General features: G+C 40.4%; 1 protein-coding gene across 1 annotated transcript in view; it reads left to right on the plus strand.

Moving 5' to 3' along the window:
- ppm1h (protein phosphatase, Mg2+/Mn2+ dependent, 1H) overlaps positions 1-18104 on the plus strand; it is a gene marked incomplete at both ends in the record, with an annotated part of 37205 nt that extends 19101 nt beyond the window's left edge. The window contains 7 exons of the mRNA XM_079255440.1: positions 5747-5859; positions 5958-6042; positions 6271-6389; positions 11572-11635; positions 12962-13069; positions 17500-17651; positions 17957-18104. Of these exons, the coding sequence (XP_079111566.1) occupies positions 5747-5859; positions 5958-6042; positions 6271-6389; positions 11572-11635; positions 12962-13069; positions 17500-17651; positions 17957-18104 (789 nt within the window). The remainder of the gene's footprint in view (positions 1-5746; positions 5860-5957; positions 6043-6270; positions 6390-11571; positions 11636-12961; positions 13070-17499; positions 17652-17956) is intronic.
- Positions 18105-20763: the final 2659 nt, after the last annotated feature.

The raw sequence follows: 20763 nt of genomic DNA on the forward strand, positions 1-20763 counted from the left end.
TATATCTTTCTTTTAGCTTCATCATTACACAAAGGTTAAATTTGGACAAAAATCTTACTCCATATTTATTTTTATTTACTCTTTTCTCTTCAGACTGCAGGCTCTTTTAAACTTGTAAACAGTTTCCATGGTAGAATTTTCCCTCAGATTACATGCCAGCAATACAGCCTAAAAAAGCACCCAAAAGTACACATCTCATAACCAGAGACATTGGTTCATCAGCTGAGCTGTGTGTTGACAGAAGCGGCGATGAGATCACTGGCGTCACAAGGTCCTCTTCAGTATAACACATGCATTATGTATTACCTGTCTTAAGTCCACGTTGAGCTCTGCTAATGCTCTAACTGAACTTATCTGAACTTCTTAACATGATGCCTCTAAGGGCTCAGTAAGCGATTTGGATCAACCGTTGGTGGCTAATGTTTTTTTCTCGTTTTAGTTGAACGCACATAGAAAAAAAACAAAGTAACATCTCATAAAGCCAAACTGCGAAGTTCTTAGATCTGGGAGTTTATTTGGATTATAGTGAGGTTCTCGATAAGTCCTTATAGGGTTTCCAACCTCCCCTGCACTGTAATTAGGGTCCGAGCTATACGAAGTTTAGATCGGGCCCTGTTGTTTTTAAAATGATTATTTTACACATATTGTCCATCATTTAAAACTTTATTCCTTGTTTTTTCTTTTCTTTTCAATGAATGTTTTACTGCTTCTTTTAAAGTGCAAACTTAAATAAAAAAAAACACACCAAGGCATAACTGGTTGATATGAGGTTAATTCTCAGCTCTATAATGGCACAAATTCAGGAAGACTAAAAAAAATTAACAAAAGCCAGCTGTGGTACAAATTTTGCCCCAAAATACTGATCCAGGTACTGAGACGGAACCAGATCAGCATCTTTCTGTAGATTTGGGCCACCATGTGTCACTGTCTGTCCAAATGGGGTTAAATGTGCCTAATCTCAGCACAAAGCTGCCTGGGAATTTAGCCTTCAGTTTGGAGATGGTGCTGGGACTCTCTCCATTTAATGCTGCAGCTAGTGCTGAACTCCAGCTTCAGTTCCCCATTGGCAGGGACCTTCTCCAGATCAGCCAAACATAGCATGATTGATGCACACCAAGTGACTCGTGTAGCAGGTTCCATGTTTACAGGTGCTGCTAGTCAAGCACCAATCGAGCGCCTGGTTGCCAGCACCTGGGGTGCTCAAAGCTCAATGCAAGAGTAAACAGCAGAATAAGCTGTTTGACAGAAAATTATGGAGAAGATTTGGGAATTTTTCCATGACTACAAACCTCACACTCTGCTGCTCATTCCAAAAATGAATTTTTCATACAAGTGTGATGCCATTTAAAAAGGAAATAAACAGGCTTTCCAGTAGTATAAAGTTTGTATCTAATATACGTTGTTATAACAAAGAAGCAATCTTCCAAAAGCAGATTTTCTCACTCATTGTATCAGATAGCGAGCCAGTACACAGCCAAGTATGCAGACACTTGACCTCAACTGGCCCAGTTCACCAGACGAACTGAGAAGCTTTTTTTTTTTTTTATGTTTGTGCAAAGATTCAGTAACCAGCTAATACACTCTCCAGATGTTGACTGCTGGGATAAGCCTGCTGACTCACATTCATTTCAAATGAGTAAAGGGAGGCTTCCTCTCCCTTTACTTTCTCAAATTGTACTTTGTTACTGCAAATACTCTCAGAAATGCAAATTTCATTCATAAACTGATCAGTCTGGGCCAAAAGGAATACCTGTTGGATTTTTAAAGATTTGCTGTTACATGTTTGCCCACCTATTCCACCAAATCCTGTTCAACGCTTTTTTTCAACAACACTGACATTGCTGTCCAGGAAGTGGGCTGAGAAGTATCCATTGTATTACTAAAATAGATATTTTAAAAAAAGATAGTGGGGAACCATTGTCTTCCAGGGAGAAATGTATTGGATGAAAAATCCTGAATGACGGTGATCAGTGATCAATTAAACGTTTGGGGAAAACAAATCGAAGAAAAACAACAGTAGAACTTAAGGCTGTTTAATTATAAAAGTAAAAACATTTTCACCGAAGTACATCATATTCAGAGATGACAAAGCCAAATTGCTTCAGGCTAAGATTATGAGTGGGTCAGGGAGCACGAGATACCATTGTCACACATAGACTGTCCAGCACAGAGTCTAGACCTGAACTCCATTAAGATTCTTTGGAATGTGCTGGAAAAGGTTTTGGACAGTGGTCCAACTCGGTCATCAATACAAGATCTACTGAACATTGTACAAGATGAATGCTGCTGAAATCAAAGCTAAAGGCGGTCTGTAGTTTACTTATAATTATTTCATGTTATACATTAATGTCATATGTTACTTTCTACGGTTGTATTAAACCTTATGCATTATTTTTCTGCTCATGTAAGAAAGTCTCTCTCTTGAGACATTCCCGAGCGTGAGGTCAGGTAGACCTATATGTATTTGTAGCAGGACACTTATCAGTTTAATCCTCCTCCCTGATGTAAAGTATGTGTAGTACCCTTCAGGTCACAAGTAACTAGTCGTAAACTATGGTGATAGAGATTGCTGATTCAGAGGGAGTTCAATCTGCTAAACATCTAACTGTGGTCTTCTGCCTTAGATAAGATAATTTATATATACTATGTTCAAGGAGAATGCAGATTCATGACAACCATTGACGTTTTCTCTCCCTAATGTTTTGAAGGGTCTTTTTTCCTTCTCAGATCGAATCACCCCTCCAGACTTCTGCCTGATCAGACTTCTGAACGGTTTCTCTAAATTGCAATTTGTAATACTTCTGTTCATTTTATTTCTGCTTCATACACTTAGTTAATCTTTTTCACTTTCATCCAGACTCCTCATTCTTTGATTTTTTTATTTTATTTTATTTTATTTTATTTTTTTAAGTTTTTACACAACAGGTCCAATGAAATATTATGTAACCATTTCTCTCTTTCTTTGTAGCAACATTGTTTTTAATCCAGGCAGTGTAGCAAAAAGAAAAGACAGATGCAGAAATAGGGACGTTTTGGCACCTTTTGACTTTCAAAACCGCTGATACGTCACAGCTTTGGCTAATTCTTAGAAAAGGTGATTAATTCAGTTAACGACCTGCCACACTGTCTGTCATCAGAATTTTCAATCTTTCTTTGACGTTCAGCTCTGCTTCTTTCTCTGCTCTTGCTTTTCTGTTATTAATTTTCACTTCCTGCTTTTAGGCCTAATGGCTTCAGGCACTCATTGATTCTGCAAACTCTGACGGATAACCGTGCAAACAGCAGAAGCGATGACGGGTTCAGCCTGCCGTAAGCTGCTTTGAACACCCCTGTGAAGACGTTACATTAAAGCACTATGAAAAACCTTTTTAACTCTGAGTCAGCCTAATGAACAGCTTGTGTAATTTAATTGTGTAAATAAAGTACGGTGCGAAAGTCTTGAGCCGCGTCTAATATTTGTTTTGTGTTTGTTTTTAATCATTGGGCTTTCTTTTAGATTTCAGGGGAATATTTTTCTCTTAAGCCACCTTATGCAACCTCTAAACCAGTGTTGTGTTTACAGTCGACTTAGTAAAACAATTTTAAATAGCATGTCACAAAGGTGCATGATTTGTCCGGATTTCTTTAGATGCATTGTGGATGACAAAGTTACCACAGTTGGACAAGCATTGAAAAGGTTTTCTCTTCTGCACCAGCAAGGCAACACTCAATCCCTGGAATGTGTGTAGTCTGTATTTGAAATGTTTGGGATATTGGACGAGTATTGGACAAAAGAAGAAGTGGCATCAGTGCCTTTAGGCAGATGAACAGTATCTGAAAGTGATGTTCTGAAGAAACTGCGGATCAATCAAGTCGATCCTTCTTCTGTTCACAGAAGCCTTGCCAGAAATGGCTTCAGAGGAAAGACGTTTGCCTTCATAATCCAGTTTTAAGGAAGGGGTACAAGCAGGAAAGCATGCCAAGTGACATAAGAACTGGTTTTATGAAGAACTGAATTGTCCTCAGAGCCTGTAGTTCAGTGTCAATGAAGCAATGTGGGATTCTTTTTGGACAGGGGAAAAACAGGAAGCCTACATAAAAACAAAGGCTTTGGAACATCCTTTTAGAATCCCAGAGAAATATTTCTGGAAAGTACTTTCATAAATTATAAGAAACTTTGTTTCAAAGAGCTCAGATTGTGTTAAAGAATTAAGATGGTCAAAGTATTGACTGATTAGGTCTGATAAAACCATTAAACCTGTGGTTTTGCCAGTATTTCTGTTAGCATGTTGTACATTTCATTAAAATTCTGGTCCTATTTCTTGCTTTCTTGGCAATGAGGGGGTGGCTGAAGACTGTTCCACAGCTTCCATTTAAATATTAAAACAATGTTTTTCTCATCCAGTTTGTCTGGATGGGAAGTAAAGTTGATACTGTAGTTTGATGGGTTGCATGGTGACTTTTTTTTTTTAATTGCCCCTTGCTGTTATTTAACTTTCTAGATGCCTTGCTTGGGCTAAATGTTTCATTTTGTTTACTTTGACTGGATTACTGTGTTGTTGTTTTTTTTACAGTTATTTATTATGATGGCTGATGAACTGTTAGGTTGACCTTGTGGTATTTTCTCTTTCCTCCTTAGAAAATAATGAAGACTTTAAGCCATGCAGAAACGGCTTTGACATTGCAATGGCAGTAGAATCAGCTTGGCAAAAAAATAGGATGTGTATGTTTGGGAATTGTAAGTCTCTGTGTTTGTCTCTGCCTTCTGGTGATGTAGCTCAATCTTTGGATTCCTCCTTGCTGAGCTGGAGAGGAGAAAGGTGTAGATGTTTATGCAGACGTTTTCATTATTAATAACTTGCCTGGAGCAAGAGGTATTGGATACAGTGAGGATAAATATGTATGTCTCACTATGGATTCATAATTCATCCAGGCTGAAGGACACATTTGTTCACTACCCCCCCCCTCTTGCTCCTCCAACCTCTACCCCCAGGAGTAGTGTTTGTCGGGAGCGTCTGCTGGAGTGCAGATCGACAGGCACAACCCCCACACTCTTACTCCAATTCACACCCAATGCATTTTACATCAAGACCAAATCCCACACACATTTATGCACAGAGCGGTGGCAAACTAAAATCAACACACGCGTATTTCCCAAGCTGTCTTCAGATGGAGGTTGCTGGCAGCCGAGCAGAGGGCAATGTGCCTTTTATGGGGCCAGTGCACCCCTCAGGAAAACAAATAAGGCATGGACGCACTGTGTTTGCAAGCACTCTGTGTGCTGATTTAGATAGAGGGGCGGGAAGAAAGCGCCCAAAGGGGTCAGTGGTCAGCCTCCAGCATCTCTTCCTGCTTCTGTTTCGCTCTGAACGGCCCCGGAGGAGCAGCTGGCACGAAGGGGATTGAAACAGTCTCCGCAGCTGCGTTTACACTTTTGTTGACACTTTGATTAATTCAGTGACAGGTTAATTATTCATCAAATTAATGAGTTGATTGCATGTTTTGTTTTTTTTTTTTTTCTCAAATCATTTTTGGTTTAATTAGCACCAAAATAATCTGAGCTAATTAACTGTTAAAATAACCAACAGCCCCTCCAAACTTTCTCTTCTACCCTTTTTTTTTGCTTTCCATTTATTTTTTTACTCCGTCTGACTTCTGCAGTCATGATGAATGAATTCATTATGCAGTTGTAATTAATAAAAGTATCGTGGCAGGTTTGAGTATTGCAGCAGTTTGTGCTGATGGTTAATGTCTGAATGTATTTTAGGATGTGCAGATAGAGAAGGAGAAGGTGACCTACAACATCTCAGGTGGCTGCACCGCCCTGGTTGTTGCCTATTTACAAGGGAAGCTCTATGTTGGGAACGCAGGGGACAGCCGGTAAGTCACGCAGAATCCTTGTGTCTCACTCTTAACTCACCATGGCCATTATCCAACAAGAGCGACTAACCTCAGCTTTATCTTCTCCTCTCCCTCAGAGCTATCATCATCCGGGCCGGGGAAGTCGTTCCCATGTCAGCGGAGTTCACGCCAGAGTCAGAGAGACAGCGACTGCAGTTCCTGGTAAGAAGCGAACCTTCTTCAGCTCCTTCTCCAGCGAGCACAGCTGTCGGATATTAGCAGACCTGACCTCACCTCCTGTTGAGACACCAGCTCTGTGTCTCTTACATTGACTCCACTTTTGCCAGCTTAATAGAGTATGGAATTGTTTTTCCTATCCCTTGGGCATGTTGGCCTTCTCTTATTGTTTTTTTTTTTTTTTCCCTTTCTCTCCCTCTTTTCAAATTAAAGGCATACATGCAGCCCCACTTATTAGGGAACGAGTTCACACATCTGGAGTTCCCGAGGAGAGTGCAGAGGAAAGAGGTGGGGAAGAGGATGCTCTACCGTGACTTCACCATGTCAGGATGGTAAGTTAACTGATGATTACTTCTTCATTTTATTCTGTTTTATTCATTTTGTCTCCTAATTTCTGATTTATTTGTGAAATACAGTTCACACCTGTGATATGTGTTTCTTTTTGTATGTTTTTCCACAATGTGTGTGTATATGTAAATTTTCCTGTTATGTTGCTGAAAATATATTTAATACTAAAAATATATTTTTTTTTATTATTTCTTTCTTTTTTTCCTCATTTTTTTCCAAAGAGTTGTAGCTGGTTGGTGTAACTAGGAGCCATCTGAGGATTATTTTGCATGTGGCAAAGTCATTTCTGCAACACAGACCTGTTCTCATTCAGTATACAATAAAAAAAAAAAACATCAATAATAATAATCATCATTAAGAATAATATTCAGACTTAAATTGCAAGAAGAAGGCCAAAAAGTGTCCTTGGCATTTCATATTCTATGTGTGCACTTGTCAGGAAAGAATCTGAGTCCTTCAGCAGCTTTAGTCATTATGAAGAGTTGAAAAGAAGGTCCGAGATGAACAGAGATGGAGAGAAAGCACTGCATGTATAGAAGCAAATGAAATGGTGAAGAAGTAGAAATACGTGGTGAAGTATGAGAGATGAGCTGTATCTTCCCCGATACCTTCTCTGTTCGCTGGCGTTACGGCTCTGCTCAGTTCTGCAGATGTAGGTCAGTCATTGACTGCCTTCCTTATTGGGCCCGGAACTCTGCTTGTCTACTGTCTCTGCAGTGCAGACAGCCTGTGATGTATTTTTAATCAGGTTCCTCTCATAACCCAGTTCTGCTGCGGTTTCACCCAGACTCAGTCTCTGTCTTGAATTAGTACCCTGTCAGGCGGCATGGCTGATTGCTCTGATGCATGTCGGTGTGACTACGCTGTGCCTTGCATCAGTGCAGCTCTTATCTCCTCTGGGCACAGAGGAGGCATCTCTGCAGCTTTCTCTGCATGCACATGCTTTCTGAGTGTCTGTGTGTCTGTGTGTGTGTGTGTGTGTGTGTGTGTGTGTGTGTAAGAGAGTGGGTGTATACTGGCATCCCATTCCCCCAAAGGCATCCACAATGAAGGCGGAGCTTTCACGAAGCCATGCAGGCCTGCAGACCTCCACTCTGTCTTCCTCCCTCGCTTTCTATATTTTCCTCATGTTTATCACTGTTTTGTTTGTTTTTTTTGTTTTTTTAAACTCTGCTGCTCAGTGTCCTGATGCTACTGTAACACACTTATTGCTACAGACTTGTGTAAAAGTTTTGCATATGTTCCATGAGACTGCAACGACTGAACGAAACAAGAGGATACAACTCACAGTAAATTAATCCAATAATGTATTACCAAAAAGAAAGTGAACTTGAACTCTTGCAGGTTGCAGACAACTCTTCTTGAAACCTTTTCCTCTCCTTTTAATCAAGATGCCGCTCTCTCCATATGGTTGTTGTTCCAACAGTAAAATAAGGTTACTTTAAACATGACAGACATGAAGTGCTTTCATTCCTTCTCATTTTTTTTGTGCAAATTTCAGCATGTAGAAGAAGAAGAAATGAAACCAACACCACAGACTCTCTGGGGCATGTTTTTTTTTTTTTGAAGACTTTTGGCAGGATGGCGGCTCTTGGAGAACTTTCTACAGTCCATAAATTCAGCGCGTTACAGTGATTTCATCGCTTTGTGTAATCCCAGATGAACTTTGTGATATTGATATCAGAGCTCTGTGGGGGCCATACCATCTGCCGCAGGACTACTTGCTCCTCTTGTTGCTGATAATAGTTGAATGTGACTCTTTCGTTGGTTTCGTGCTGTAGTTAATTTTGGTCTGATCATCCCTGAAGAGGTTTTGTGACATATAAGCATCTAAATAGAAGTCGAGAAAACATTTTGCACCTTTGCTTTCACCCCTCTCTGCCTTCTTTGTTCTCTGTTAACCCTTTTGTAACCGTCCGACTGCATGGCTGTATTATTACGATTTGCTTTGGCCTTGACTTGCTCCTGAAAGCACAATTTAACCTGTGAAAAAACCCATCAAGGTAGGCCAAGAAGTTCATTCAAGCCAAATGCCAATCGAGCTTACTTGTCTGACTCATCCAGTGCTGACACAGGCAGTCGCAATGTCACCTCAAAGTCTGTCCACAGGTACGCATTTCAGTCTGTTCATGCAAGCTCTGCTAATGTTCTTCAGTAACCTTTCTTTTCACCATAAGGAGATTGCATCACTTTCTTTTTTTCCTCCCCTCCTGGTCTTAAGTCACCTGAAGAGCAGAGGATACATCTCCCTTGGTTCCCTGCTTCCCAGTATCCCCCCTGTTTCTTTCCCCCTCCCCCACACTTTATATCCCAGTCAGTCACATGCTGCAATGTATCCGGCATCACCACTACCCTAGCGTGTGAAAACGCTCAGCGTTGTTGTCAAACAGTGTTGCCATTGAGCAACTCTCCACACTGTTTCTTTTGCTCCATGCCTCAGAGGAGGGGACAGACTATAATGTGCATCTTTCTCATTCTCACACTTGTTATCTCAAGTCAGACAGGTTGGACTCGCAGTAAACACACGCCTCAAGAGGGATGCTGTCCCCGACAGCAGGCTCAAGGGACGTCATCCAAGACGTCTTTGAAATAATGAAACTAAATGTGTCTCTATTTTATCATTTTACCTTCCTACTTTACTTCTTCAAGGTGAAATGCTGGAGTCGAGGTTAGTTTGGGGAGATATAAGCAAGAGAGGTAGTCAGACTTTTAAATGTCACATCAGCATGCTGCAATGTTAGCCAGTGTTTTTCCACACGGCGAAGGAAACTCGTCTTTGGACTGTTTTTTTGCGATACCGCTCTGTACTTAGAGGAGCCTCAGCCTGCAGACTGTATTTCTGTGTTTGCGGGTTGTGTTTGCTGTGATAGTCCTCCCTCTGCACAGTTAGAAAAACTGCTGAGTGCAGCAGAGTAGCGCTCGCCTAAGGTGGAAACATATGGTCTCCCTGAGTGGAACCAGCAGTGATATAAAAACCATCCTGTTCTTCACTAATCTGCTTCACTGAAAATGCTGAAATGCATCGGATATGGCGAGGGGGGGGGGCGCAGGCTTGGTCAGATGATATTTGCAAAAAACAGATTTGTTTTAGACATTTCAAGGCTTTATTATGGCAGATATATACATTTTCTCCTTTCTTTCCCCCCATTCTAAAGGCCTAAACTGTAAATCTTACTCGAGTAGAGCCAGATTTCTGTTCGTACCACCTGGTGTGAGATGTGAATGGAAAACTTTGTTCTAGGAGCTCTTCTGGGAATTACCTCTAATTTGTAATATTTCTGGTTCGGTTGCACAGCTGCACCTCTGATCTATAACTGTTAAAAGACAAAAAAAAAAAAAAAAAGTCTACTAATGACAGTCATGTGAAAATAGGCGTGCATCCTCTTTGAATTCAAAGGTTTTGTATTTTAAGACATAATGGAAAAAATAATCCGATTCTTACCAAGTATTAAAATGACATTACAGCGTTAGAGGAGCAGAAACATACGACATATGAATCTATAAATGGAAAAAGCAGTGTGGAAAAACTAGGTATAACATAATTCTTTTGATTTATATAATGATTAAGAAGCTGATCATTAGCAAATGTGAGTACCTTGTCAGGTTTTGGCATTTTGCTGGTTTGCAGCATTTAGATGTGTATTTACACATGACTGAGGAGGTAAGACATCAGAAATGATCTAGTTGTTGCTGCTCTATAATATGAGAAGTATTTTAAGGGCCTTTACTGATCAATTTGAGTCTATTATTGTATAGCAATAGAAATTATTCACAAATGAACATTTTAAAGCCACAACATTTAGACTGTACAGGTCTTAGTTGGCATGTTAAATGTTTAAATTCCATCATGGCACATTAAAAAAAAACTGAATAAATAGGGTTTGTTTGGATGGGTTTCCTGTCTAAGAGCATGGCAGCAGCACAGTTACATCTGAACAAACCACAAGACTTGTGGAATGATCTCCTTTTGACAAATCAGATCAAAGTAAAGATTTTTTAGAAATAATTCACAGCTACATGTTTGGTTAAAACCAAATGGTGTGATCTTTAGTGCAGGGCTAAATGTTTGGGCTTGTTTTATAGTCACATGATGTGGACACATTGTAGTCATTGAGTCAACCATAAATTCCTCCGTATACCAACATATTCTAGAGTCTAAAGTGAGGCCATCTGCCCGAGATGGATTCATGCAGCAGGATAATAATTGTAAGCACAGCAAGAACTCTACAACACAACTGAGGAGTTGCAGTGGTTCAGCCAAAGTCCAGACCTCCATCAGACTGAAATGCTGTTGAAAGGAACTTAAGAGACTTGTGCATGAACAAATGTTTGCTTTTATGATCAAACTAAGGCACGCTGTAAATAATATAGCACCAGAATTTGGTGAAGGCCTGATCATGTAATAGCAACAATGATCATTTCACGTTTTTTCCTTCCAACAGCGTTTTTACAAGCTGTTGAATCCTTTCATGTACTTATTAAATGATAACCTGTTGTGTTGTTGTTCATCTGAAGTTTCATTTATAATTTTTCATTATGTCTCAATGAATACCATCTTAGAATTAGCTGTTCACAAATCTTTGAGCAAAGGTGCCTGTTTTCTTTACAGTAAGCATCGGAGCTGGAAAGAAAGTGTATGCTGGCACATGGCATGTGGAGTCTTTCACAGTGTCTCCTTCATGCTGAGCTCTCTCATCCCAGTGTGGAAATGGTATCATTCATTAAGTAGGGAAGTTGAAACATTGCTCTGAAAGCAGGAGAATGCGAATGTGGATCCAATTCATCAGTCATCCATTTTGCATCCGAGCATTCAGACACACACACACACACACAACTGCTTACAGAAAACCAACATTAAACCAAGAGAGTATCATTCATAGATGTATCCTTCGTAGCCGAGGAGAATTATAAAAGATCAGTAAGAGGGAGACAAATGGGGGAATCATGCAGAGTTTCTGTGTGGTTCGTTGGCTTCACTGTATCTCTTTCTCCTCCTAACATCACTCCTCTTCTCTCTGTGTGCCAGTCGACTCAGCAGCAGCAGGGTCTGGGAGGTGGAGGGCGTGCTCAGGGTGGGGTAGGTGGGCTACGGGAGCAGTCCATCTCCTGGGCATGTGTGCCATAAACAAAAAAACCCTATTAAAGTGTCCTCTCTTCTCTGTGCAGGGCGTATAAAACCGTAGAGGAGGATGACCTGAAGTTCCCTCTGATCTACGGCGAAGGGAAGAAGGTAAGAAGTGCTCGGCAGTCGGCAGTTGCTGACAGAGTTACTCCTGCGGCCTTGAGTGCCTCGCCTGTAATCAAAGCTCACAGGGCACCATTAGTCAGCCCCCCCCCCCCCCCGTGTCTGTTTAGGGGGCGCACCAGCCTGTGGAAAGCATTCCCAGCCTTCTGCTTCCTCAAGAATTCACCTTCTATGTGAACTTAAAGCACAATATATCTGCTCTAATGGATTTAGTCTGACGTAGCACAGCTTCAGAAAGGTGGGACTGATATCTGAGGCACCTGTGAGATGGACGGATGGAGAAAAGGCAGAATTTGAATGACTAGAACATTCCAGAAAATTCTGAAATGGAGAACAGAAGAAAAGGTCACGGCAACGGTGTACATCCAGCGGTGCACTGTGCAGCGTCTTGTCCATGATGTTTTGAAAAGGTCAGAGATGAAACACAATCTCACACGATCCCCCAGTTTGCTCTTCAACACACGCAGACAGCGGGGTTTATGTTTGACTGATGACTGGGGCAGGTGTCACCCCGCAGTGCTCGCCGCCTGCAGCCACCTTGGAGTTTTACCCCCCCGTGCCCACGCCCGTGTGCTCTGTCTTTGAAGTGGGGCGTGGAGATGGATGGCCAGATCGAGTGAAGGGAGGGAAACGGCGGAACACTTCAAAGCCCGGTGTGCTGCCTGCTGGGCCCCAGCGCTCAACAATTAATCCCAGGATGTTTCCCCCCCTTCTCTGCGTGAAGAGCTCCACCGCCGCTTTGAAAGACTGCAGCGCCGTGCTGCATACTGATCCATCTCGCTCCAGCCTGCCTTGCCTGCCCTCGTATGCCCTTTTCCCTGTACAGTAGACTCAATTAACCCAGTTCCCCACTGCTGTACACGCATTCATTTTCTTACAGACATCAGCAGAGGTCTTCTCTGACAGGAAGAATCCAGGTTGAGACGGCTTAATTAAATGTAAAGCTAAGCAAATGATTGCAGAGACAAAGCTGGACAGTTTCTACAACTCTTTGTGAAACAAAATGATCATTTCTCTTAACTGTTATTATTTGTTATGGAAATAATGACCGTTGACTTGTTTCCAATCTGCCTGACCACTCAGCTTCTCCTGTTTCTCGGCTGAGAATGGTATTGCCACGTTCAAGGATCTCTGCCTCTAATCACCACCAACATAAAGTGATACACAAAATATATGTGTTATACAAGTATGTCTTTAAAAAAACAAAAAACAAAAGGAAATTTACTTCCCAAGGTGTCACTCAGGTCTGTTGCTGCCTCTCCGTTTACCTCAGATGGACGTTGTTGCTGACGCATCTCTGATCCTTTGCAGGCTCGTGTTCTGGCAACCATCGGAGTCACGAGAGGTCTCGGCGACCACAATCTGAAAGTGCACGACTCCAACATTTATATAAAGCCCTTCCTGTCCTGCTGCCCAGAGGTACGATCCATTGTGAAATCTGTGCAAGTTTTTTTTTCTGTATGTGGGTTTCCACAAGAAACATGAGAAAGATGAGAAAAAAATTGCAAGCTTACGGAGTAATTTCCGGCCTATAAGCTGCTACTTTTTTCATGCGATTTAAATTCTGCAGCTTAAACAATGATGCCACCAGTTTATGGATTTTATTAGCTAACGAGCCATTTTCCACATTGAAACCAGATTGTTATTATTTTTAAAGTGAGAACTTGTTGAGAACTTGAGGGTGCTTTAATGCACACGATTAGTCTATTGCACCAGTGGTGTGAGGAAGACCAGCAATAGTATTAAATCTTATCTTGACATCTACTCATACATGAAGAAATGACTTAAAACTATTTTTTCTCTAAAGGACTCAAGATGCAATATTTTAATAATGCTATAATAGATAGATAGATAGATAGATGATGAAACCTAAAACTGGAAAATAATGGGTTGTTGCTGCAACTATTTTGGCAAATATTCATTAATTTATTCATATTTTCATTCATTCATTTCTATAACGCTCAATCATATTCCTATTAAAAAAAAAAGCCTATTCCAGCAATTAGCAGGCGAAAGGCAGGGTGCGCCATGGACAGGTTGCCAGACCATCACAGTGAGGCGAACAGACTAAAATTAACAAACAAAATAAAATAGCAAACAAAACTTTCAGCTTTATGTACAAAATAATAAACAAAATATACAGAGCAACATATACAAACCAACAGATATAGAGAGGTGCGTACATTTTCAGCAAAGATGTGTAAAAACAAATCAATCAAAACAGTGTCGCACAATGGCGCAACAATTCTAACAAAGAATAAAAAAAGCAAAATAAATTAACAAGTGACTAAAATGAGCAGGTAGAGCCCGTTGACTGTCCAGACTTTTCTTTCTGCCAGTGGTGAGTTATTGAACAGATTGATGGTAACTGTCTGGAAAGATTTCCTGTATCCATCGTTGCAACAGCGGAGTTGTCTCGTTCTGTTTGAGAAGCAGCAGTGTGTGACCGGAGTGCGGTGGAGAGGATGGTCGGGGTTATCCATGATGGAAACCAGTTTGTTCAATGACTTCTTCTCCACCACAGTTACAAAACTTTCCAGTTTGCACCGATCATGGAGCAGAAAACAACACAAAATCTGACTTTGTTCAAACATGTCTGCACTCAAACGTGTCTCCAAGACTTCTCCGGAGCAAATCCAAGAAATAAAGATTCTCATGAATGCCGAAATCTTTGTTAAAAGTTTGTTAGCAGGATTTTAGAACAAATTTGTTTGTCAGAGCGGTTGGTGAATGCGGTGTGCTCACTTTAACACCAACAGTTGCAAGTGTTACCTGTAGTTCAGAGACGGAAATGAAACAATCAGCTCTGGGGTCCTTGACAACCGGCATGGTTGGCTGTATTCTTACAGTAAAGTGAGGATTTGGGAGGTTATTTTAAACCCCTTCCCAACATAAAAAAATCTGCTATTATTTATTTATTATCTAAGGGGACTGGAGCTTTTTAGGTCTCAGAAATGTTGCGTGCGGTGTAACTTTGATTTTAATAGTTTAAATAATGTAAGTTCTAACTGTTCTCTTAGAGACGTCTATCATCAACATTTTATTTGTCAGTTTTATGGCTGCCTCTTGTATAATCTTCATCTGTGGGCACCATTTGCAAGAAGATCAGACGCATGATTGTCCCCAGAAAATAAATAAATAACGATAATAATCTCAATCAGTTTACTTTTTTTCACTTTACTTCTACATTTACTAAACATTCATGCATAGAAAACATGCAGAAAACTCACATTATCAGAGCAGCAGAGCTGTTTTCTTGACCTCATAGTGACCTGACTAAACCAAGTCCAAGGTAATTCTAGTCTTCTAACTATTACACAGTTTCAGGAGACATTAAAAACCATAAAGTATGTTGATCTTTCATCCACTGTTCAGGATAATTCAGCCTCCTTTTTCAATATCATTCTGAGATGCTTTAAGTTACTCTTATTATAATCAGTATGAGTCATGTCATATTTAGACATTAGAGGCCACGGTGGGTGTTGGATGCAGCAAGGAAATCTTTACAAAGGACCAATGTGTGTACGAGTGTGCCCTGCAGACTCCCCCTTATGTCAAGTTGAATTGACTGATTACTGAATGAAAGGGACCCTGAGTAGAGGAAAAAAAAAACATGAATTATGAATGTTGAGTTAAAGATCAAAGGCTCAGGTCATCACTTCTCCCCCAGAGACATTTTGTTGTTCTGTTGAGAAACCTACTAACTGAAAGTCTCACTCATCCCCTCTCTTGCAAAACGTGAGTCATGTTGTGAGGTTTACCACAATCAGGCGCTCGGAGAGGTCATTCTCATTGCTTTCCAGCTACATTCTCGCACTGTGTATGGTTCTGTTTGCATAGCAGCCTCTGTAGTGAAGTGGTGTGTGTGTGTGTGTGTCTGTGTGTGTGTGCTGAATAACCAACACCCTGCTGTAGCAAAAGCAATGACTTCTGAAGCGACCACACAAAGGCAATCCAAGGCCGCTCCATTCATTCTGCTCGCTGTGTCCATGGAAGCTTTTATTGAGCCATGGTGACTTATAGGTTGTCACATTAATGTCAGAAAGGCTTGGCTTAAAAATGTCACTCTCTGAGGGTTGAAGCCTTAACAGATTAGTCAAATACGGAGAAAGCTGTTTAGAAAATGTGCATTAAATGATCCACATGTGGTGAAGCTGCTCGGGACGGCTGATCTCACTGTTGCTAGCCGAAGGTTTCTCAGTCCACTAGCCGCCTGAGTGAAACCAATCGCTTTCAGCTGTCACTTTCAGGGCGTCCCGATAAAATCTGAAGAATTAGTAGATGCTCTGACTTGGCACACATGATGTGACGTGAATTTGGTTTATGCAAACAGTAAAAGGTAAACAAAGTGAAATATTTTAGAAAGTGAGAGCGGCTGTAGCTCAGCAGGAAGAGCAGTTGTCTGGAAAGTTGGGAGATCGATTCCTAGCCTCCCCTGACTATGTGCCGAAGTGTGTATGAGTGTGTATGTAAGTCATTTTGGACAAAAGTGTCAATAGAGTAGAATATAATAATTTCAACTGTGTGGTGAAACATTTCCATGGGGAAAGATTTCAATCTACCTGTGTTTTTTTCTTTTCCTTGTCATTATTGCAGGCTTTGGGAAGGTTTTGCAGAGTTAAAGACATCAGATGAATGTAACTGAGGATATATGAAATCATAGTGATTCCACACAAAGTCAAATAATTAGGAAAATGCACTCTCAGTTCCTGTTTTCACTGGTTTAGGATACAATAATAATAGTAAAATCTGGTCTTAAAATCAGATCAATCCAACTTCATATGTGTGACAATATATTTACATCATATGACATCATTATTTAACAAAAAATAAGTATAAATACAGCATAAATGTGTTTATTCACCTCATTTAAAGACCTGATAAGGATTTTTTTTTTTTTAAAGTCCAGGTACGTGACAAGTTTAAATCAAAATCTGGTGTATTTTCACTGTCGCCGCCGGCTGACCATCAGGATGTGAACATATTGTTCTCTAAAGGTGTTAGAAGAAGTTATTCTCCATATTAACTACTAACTGTGATGAAGTAACTTTTCTTTTTCATCTTTTGTTTTATTTATTGATTTATTAATTTAATAATAACTGAATAATGTCATATTCCTCCTAGATTGTAAATAGAAAACTGGCACTACATACAAATAAATAAAGGAACATGAATAACTACCTTAATCTTGAATAATTATGATTATAATATTTGAATTGGTAATTGCAGCAGGGCTTTGCTGCTTCTTCATCTTTAATCTGGGAAATTGGGAGAAGAAATAGGTTGGCAAGCAAAGTTTTGCTGTTGGGGGAAAATGATGGATGAACATCTGCAAGAACAAAACAACAAAACAAAAACAGATGCAGAGCCTCTTCAGTGACCAGGAGCCCTCACAGTCCCAACATAAACATCTTTAAATATCTGTAGGCACACTTTGCAGAGCAGTGCGTTGAAAATGGCACGGTCTTACAGAACAAGAGGCTTTTTCCAGGAATAATGGACCAAAATTTCACAAAGACGAGTTGAAACTTTCCCAGTCACGAAAATTTGTGAAGATTTGCAAGAAGGGGTGCTGCTGCATCCTCAGTGCATCCACCTTTTCCTTTTTTATTATTTTGAAGCCATAAAGAGTAGAAACTGCTTAAGAATTCCAAGATATATGTCATCTTTTTAACTTTCTGCCTTTTCTCAAATTAGTCCGTTTTGATCAAAGTATTGCATACGGGGATAAAGTCTGAACTAGAACACGTTGTCCTTTAAGATTAAAAATAACTCAATTAAACATACACGCTCACATAAATAAATTCCTATTCGTGCTCAACTTCGACCTTGTTTCTCTCCATCTTCAGGTCAGAGTTTACCCCTTATCACAGTACGAACACGGAGCGGATGACGTTCTGGTGCTGGGAACTGACGGTCTGTGGGACGTCCTCTCCAACCAGGAAGTAGCCGAAGCGGTCACCTCTTTCCTGGCAAACTGCGACCCAGATGACCAGCACAGGCATGTTTACTCATCGTCATCACACAGCTGCAGCCGCCGGTCAGGCCTGAACTTCCTCTCACCCGTCTTGTTTGGAGAGGAGGAACAACGATATCTAGTTGTAATTATGCAAATCTCCAAACATAACGCCCTCCTCTACTGTCAAAGCTCATGATGCAGTTATTGGGATCCACTTTCAAAAGAGGGTTTTTTTGTTTTGTTTTTTTTCTTTTATCTCTAATTTTTATCATGCCACCAGCAGCTGTACTGACCCATACTGAGCAGCTAATTTCAGATCTGACCATTTATTACTTTTGTTTTGTCAGGTACACAATGGCAGCTCAGGACCTCGTAATGAGAGCACGAGGGATGCTGAAGGATAGAGGCTGGAGGATATCCAATGACAGATTAGGCTCCGGAGATGACATCTCTGTCTACATCATCCCTCTCATGTATGGAAACAAGCAGAACTAAGCCAAACTACAAAACCACAACCTAACCCAGTTTCCTTCATCCCGTCTCGTCTCTTTTAAAGTGCTTTCGTGTGGATTTCCTCCTTTAATGTTTCTGTTAAGGTTTATTGGCAATCAGCATCCCACCCCCACCCAAGCCAGAGTGAGTCCTTTTTTTTTTTTTTTTTTTGTCTGATCCAGTTTTACAGAAAACTCAGTAACTTGAACAGTTGCCCCCCCACCCCCCACCCCACCCCAGCCGCCCCCAGTCTTAAGGAAGCCATTATAAACGTTGTTGAGTTGGGACTCATGAGTGACACGGCGATGTGCATCTCAGGATTGCTGTAACTAACAAATGCACAATATTTAGAAATGTGAAAATGTAAATACCTACACAACCTTTGATAAGAGTGTGATTAGTCGAACATCTGTACAGTGTTAGAAAAAAAAAACTAAATGGACAAAAATTCTTAACAAAAAAAAAAACGATATTTACATGTGAATCTGCCTCCTCTGCTCCATGTAGGCTGTTCATTTAGTCTGGCATCTGCAAACACTGGCTCCTGAAGTGAAGAAATGCATTGATGAAGAATACACAGCTGTGCGTGTGGGCTTTTCAAATGTTTGTTAGCTACATGTTTCCACAGGATTACTTCTTGTTCAGCCAGACCCCAAGTTTTGACATTGATGTCGATTAAAAAAGGAAAAGCAAAAGCATCTTTGTACTGCACCTGGCCAGCTTCATGTCTTCTTTCATTATTCTATATAAATCACATTGTTGTTGTGCACTTTAAATGGCTGTTTGCATGCTACGTAAACGTCACTTTCTTCTAGATATCGTCAATCATACAGTAGAAACTCCTTATGACTAACAGGTGCCTCTATTTAAATTACCTTGATTTTTTTATTTTTTTTTTAGAATTAATAGACACTTGTATTATATGCTTCTACAATCAACATTTTTGTCTGATTTTCCACATTCTAGTTGATTAAGGTCTTATTTTTGCGTTGACTGGTGTGTAAGTGCTGTTGTGAGTGATACATGGGACGAAGTAACTTAATTTAAATGTAAATAATGTTTCCAGTGGACAATCTTCTTTGTATTATTGTAAGTGCAGTCCAACTTTCCGAACCAAAAACGGTGTCATTTCTACTGTTTTAGAAACAGAAAAACATGTTAAAAAAAATAAAAAGGATTAAAATATGTTGTAATAAAAAAGGAAACTTAAGACTTGTGATATTGTAAGTTTCCTTTTTTCCATATTTGTCTGCAGTGTCATTGATTGTAAAATGATGTGCAATTTGCACAAGGAGCCCCAACCGTTAGATTCAATTAAACATACATAGTTTATATTCAGATTTTTGAGTATAAAGACCTTGAAAAGACAGAAAACGTCACAGTGGCATACCTGACAGAACGCGTCAAGATTCCTGAAGCAAAGTGTGGAAGAAGAGTTTTGTTCGCAGAGTGCCCTGACAGCATGTTTAATGATTTCATGGTGGCTGCTGTCAGGGGTGTAATTTGATGCTGAATAGCCTCAGCAAAACTGATGTGCTATTGAAGTGATGTGATAGCAAATACTTGACATACCTGTGAGGGCAGAGATGTTATTCAAAATGCAGGAAAAAGCTTTCATGGTTCCACAAGATGGGAGAATCAAGAGTATAAAGGGATTTATTACTTAAAGGAGATGTCATTATTTACAGGCACTTTACTTGAGTTAAACTATATGTTTTCCATACCTCACTGACACTGCTGCATATTTCTTTTCTCTACAAGGATAACTGTTTTTTTTAACAATGCCGTTAAACCTAAGCAAGTATCTGAGGGATGTATGAACAGAACCAGTCGGAGCGAAGATGCTGCTGGTGGCAGAGTGAGCTGAGAGGATCAGGAGAACCAAAATGAGAAGTGAAAAGCAGCGTGATAGAATTACACTAATATGAATATGGATTAAAGGCTGATTGGCCAGGAGAAACCAGGAAAGGTTATTGGTTGATAGCAGCCATGTGGAAATTGAGGACGGAATTATTTTTGACAGCAGAAGTGACGATGACAAGAGATTACCGAGAACACATCCTTATACTGAACTTCATTTAGTAGGTGAAGATTATTTCTTTGACTTCATTTCAGAAAAGTTAATCTTGTAGATTGTTTTTACCAGTTTTATTTTTTTAATCAATGATCTCAATCAGCTTTGATCATTTTTTATAATCCTATATTGATATAGTTGAATAAGGATCGCTCACATGCAAACATTTATGAATGTGTTTACACATTCTGATGATCATAACAGGTTTTTGTGGGAGTCTCACACTCCTGAGTCCTCTGCAGGAGCTGAAGGACCATCTGGTCCCCACAGGACCAGCGCCACATCCTCCTCCAGTCAGGCCAGCACTGATCTGGCACTCCACTCCCACTCTCCACATGTGTATGTGGTCCAGATTGGATGACGGCAATGATGACACAGTCGTTCCTGTGGGTGGCTTGTTTTTCCAAGGTCACAGCACTCCCACCCCACCCATAGACAGATCTGAAGTAGATGCTGAGTGGGCCTGGAATAAGATGCTTATCTCTTCAAACAGCAACGCAACACCTTATCTTATTGCAATGCAACACATGCGAGCAGAGGCCACCGCCTTGACGGCTCTTCTAAAATGGTGCAAAGATGTGAAGATTT

This window comes from Telmatherina bonti (genome assembly GCF_933228915.1).
Source record: "Telmatherina bonti genome assembly, chromosome: 2".
Taxonomy (NCBI): domain Eukaryota; kingdom Metazoa; phylum Chordata; class Actinopteri; order Atheriniformes; family Telmatherinidae; genus Telmatherina; species Telmatherina bonti.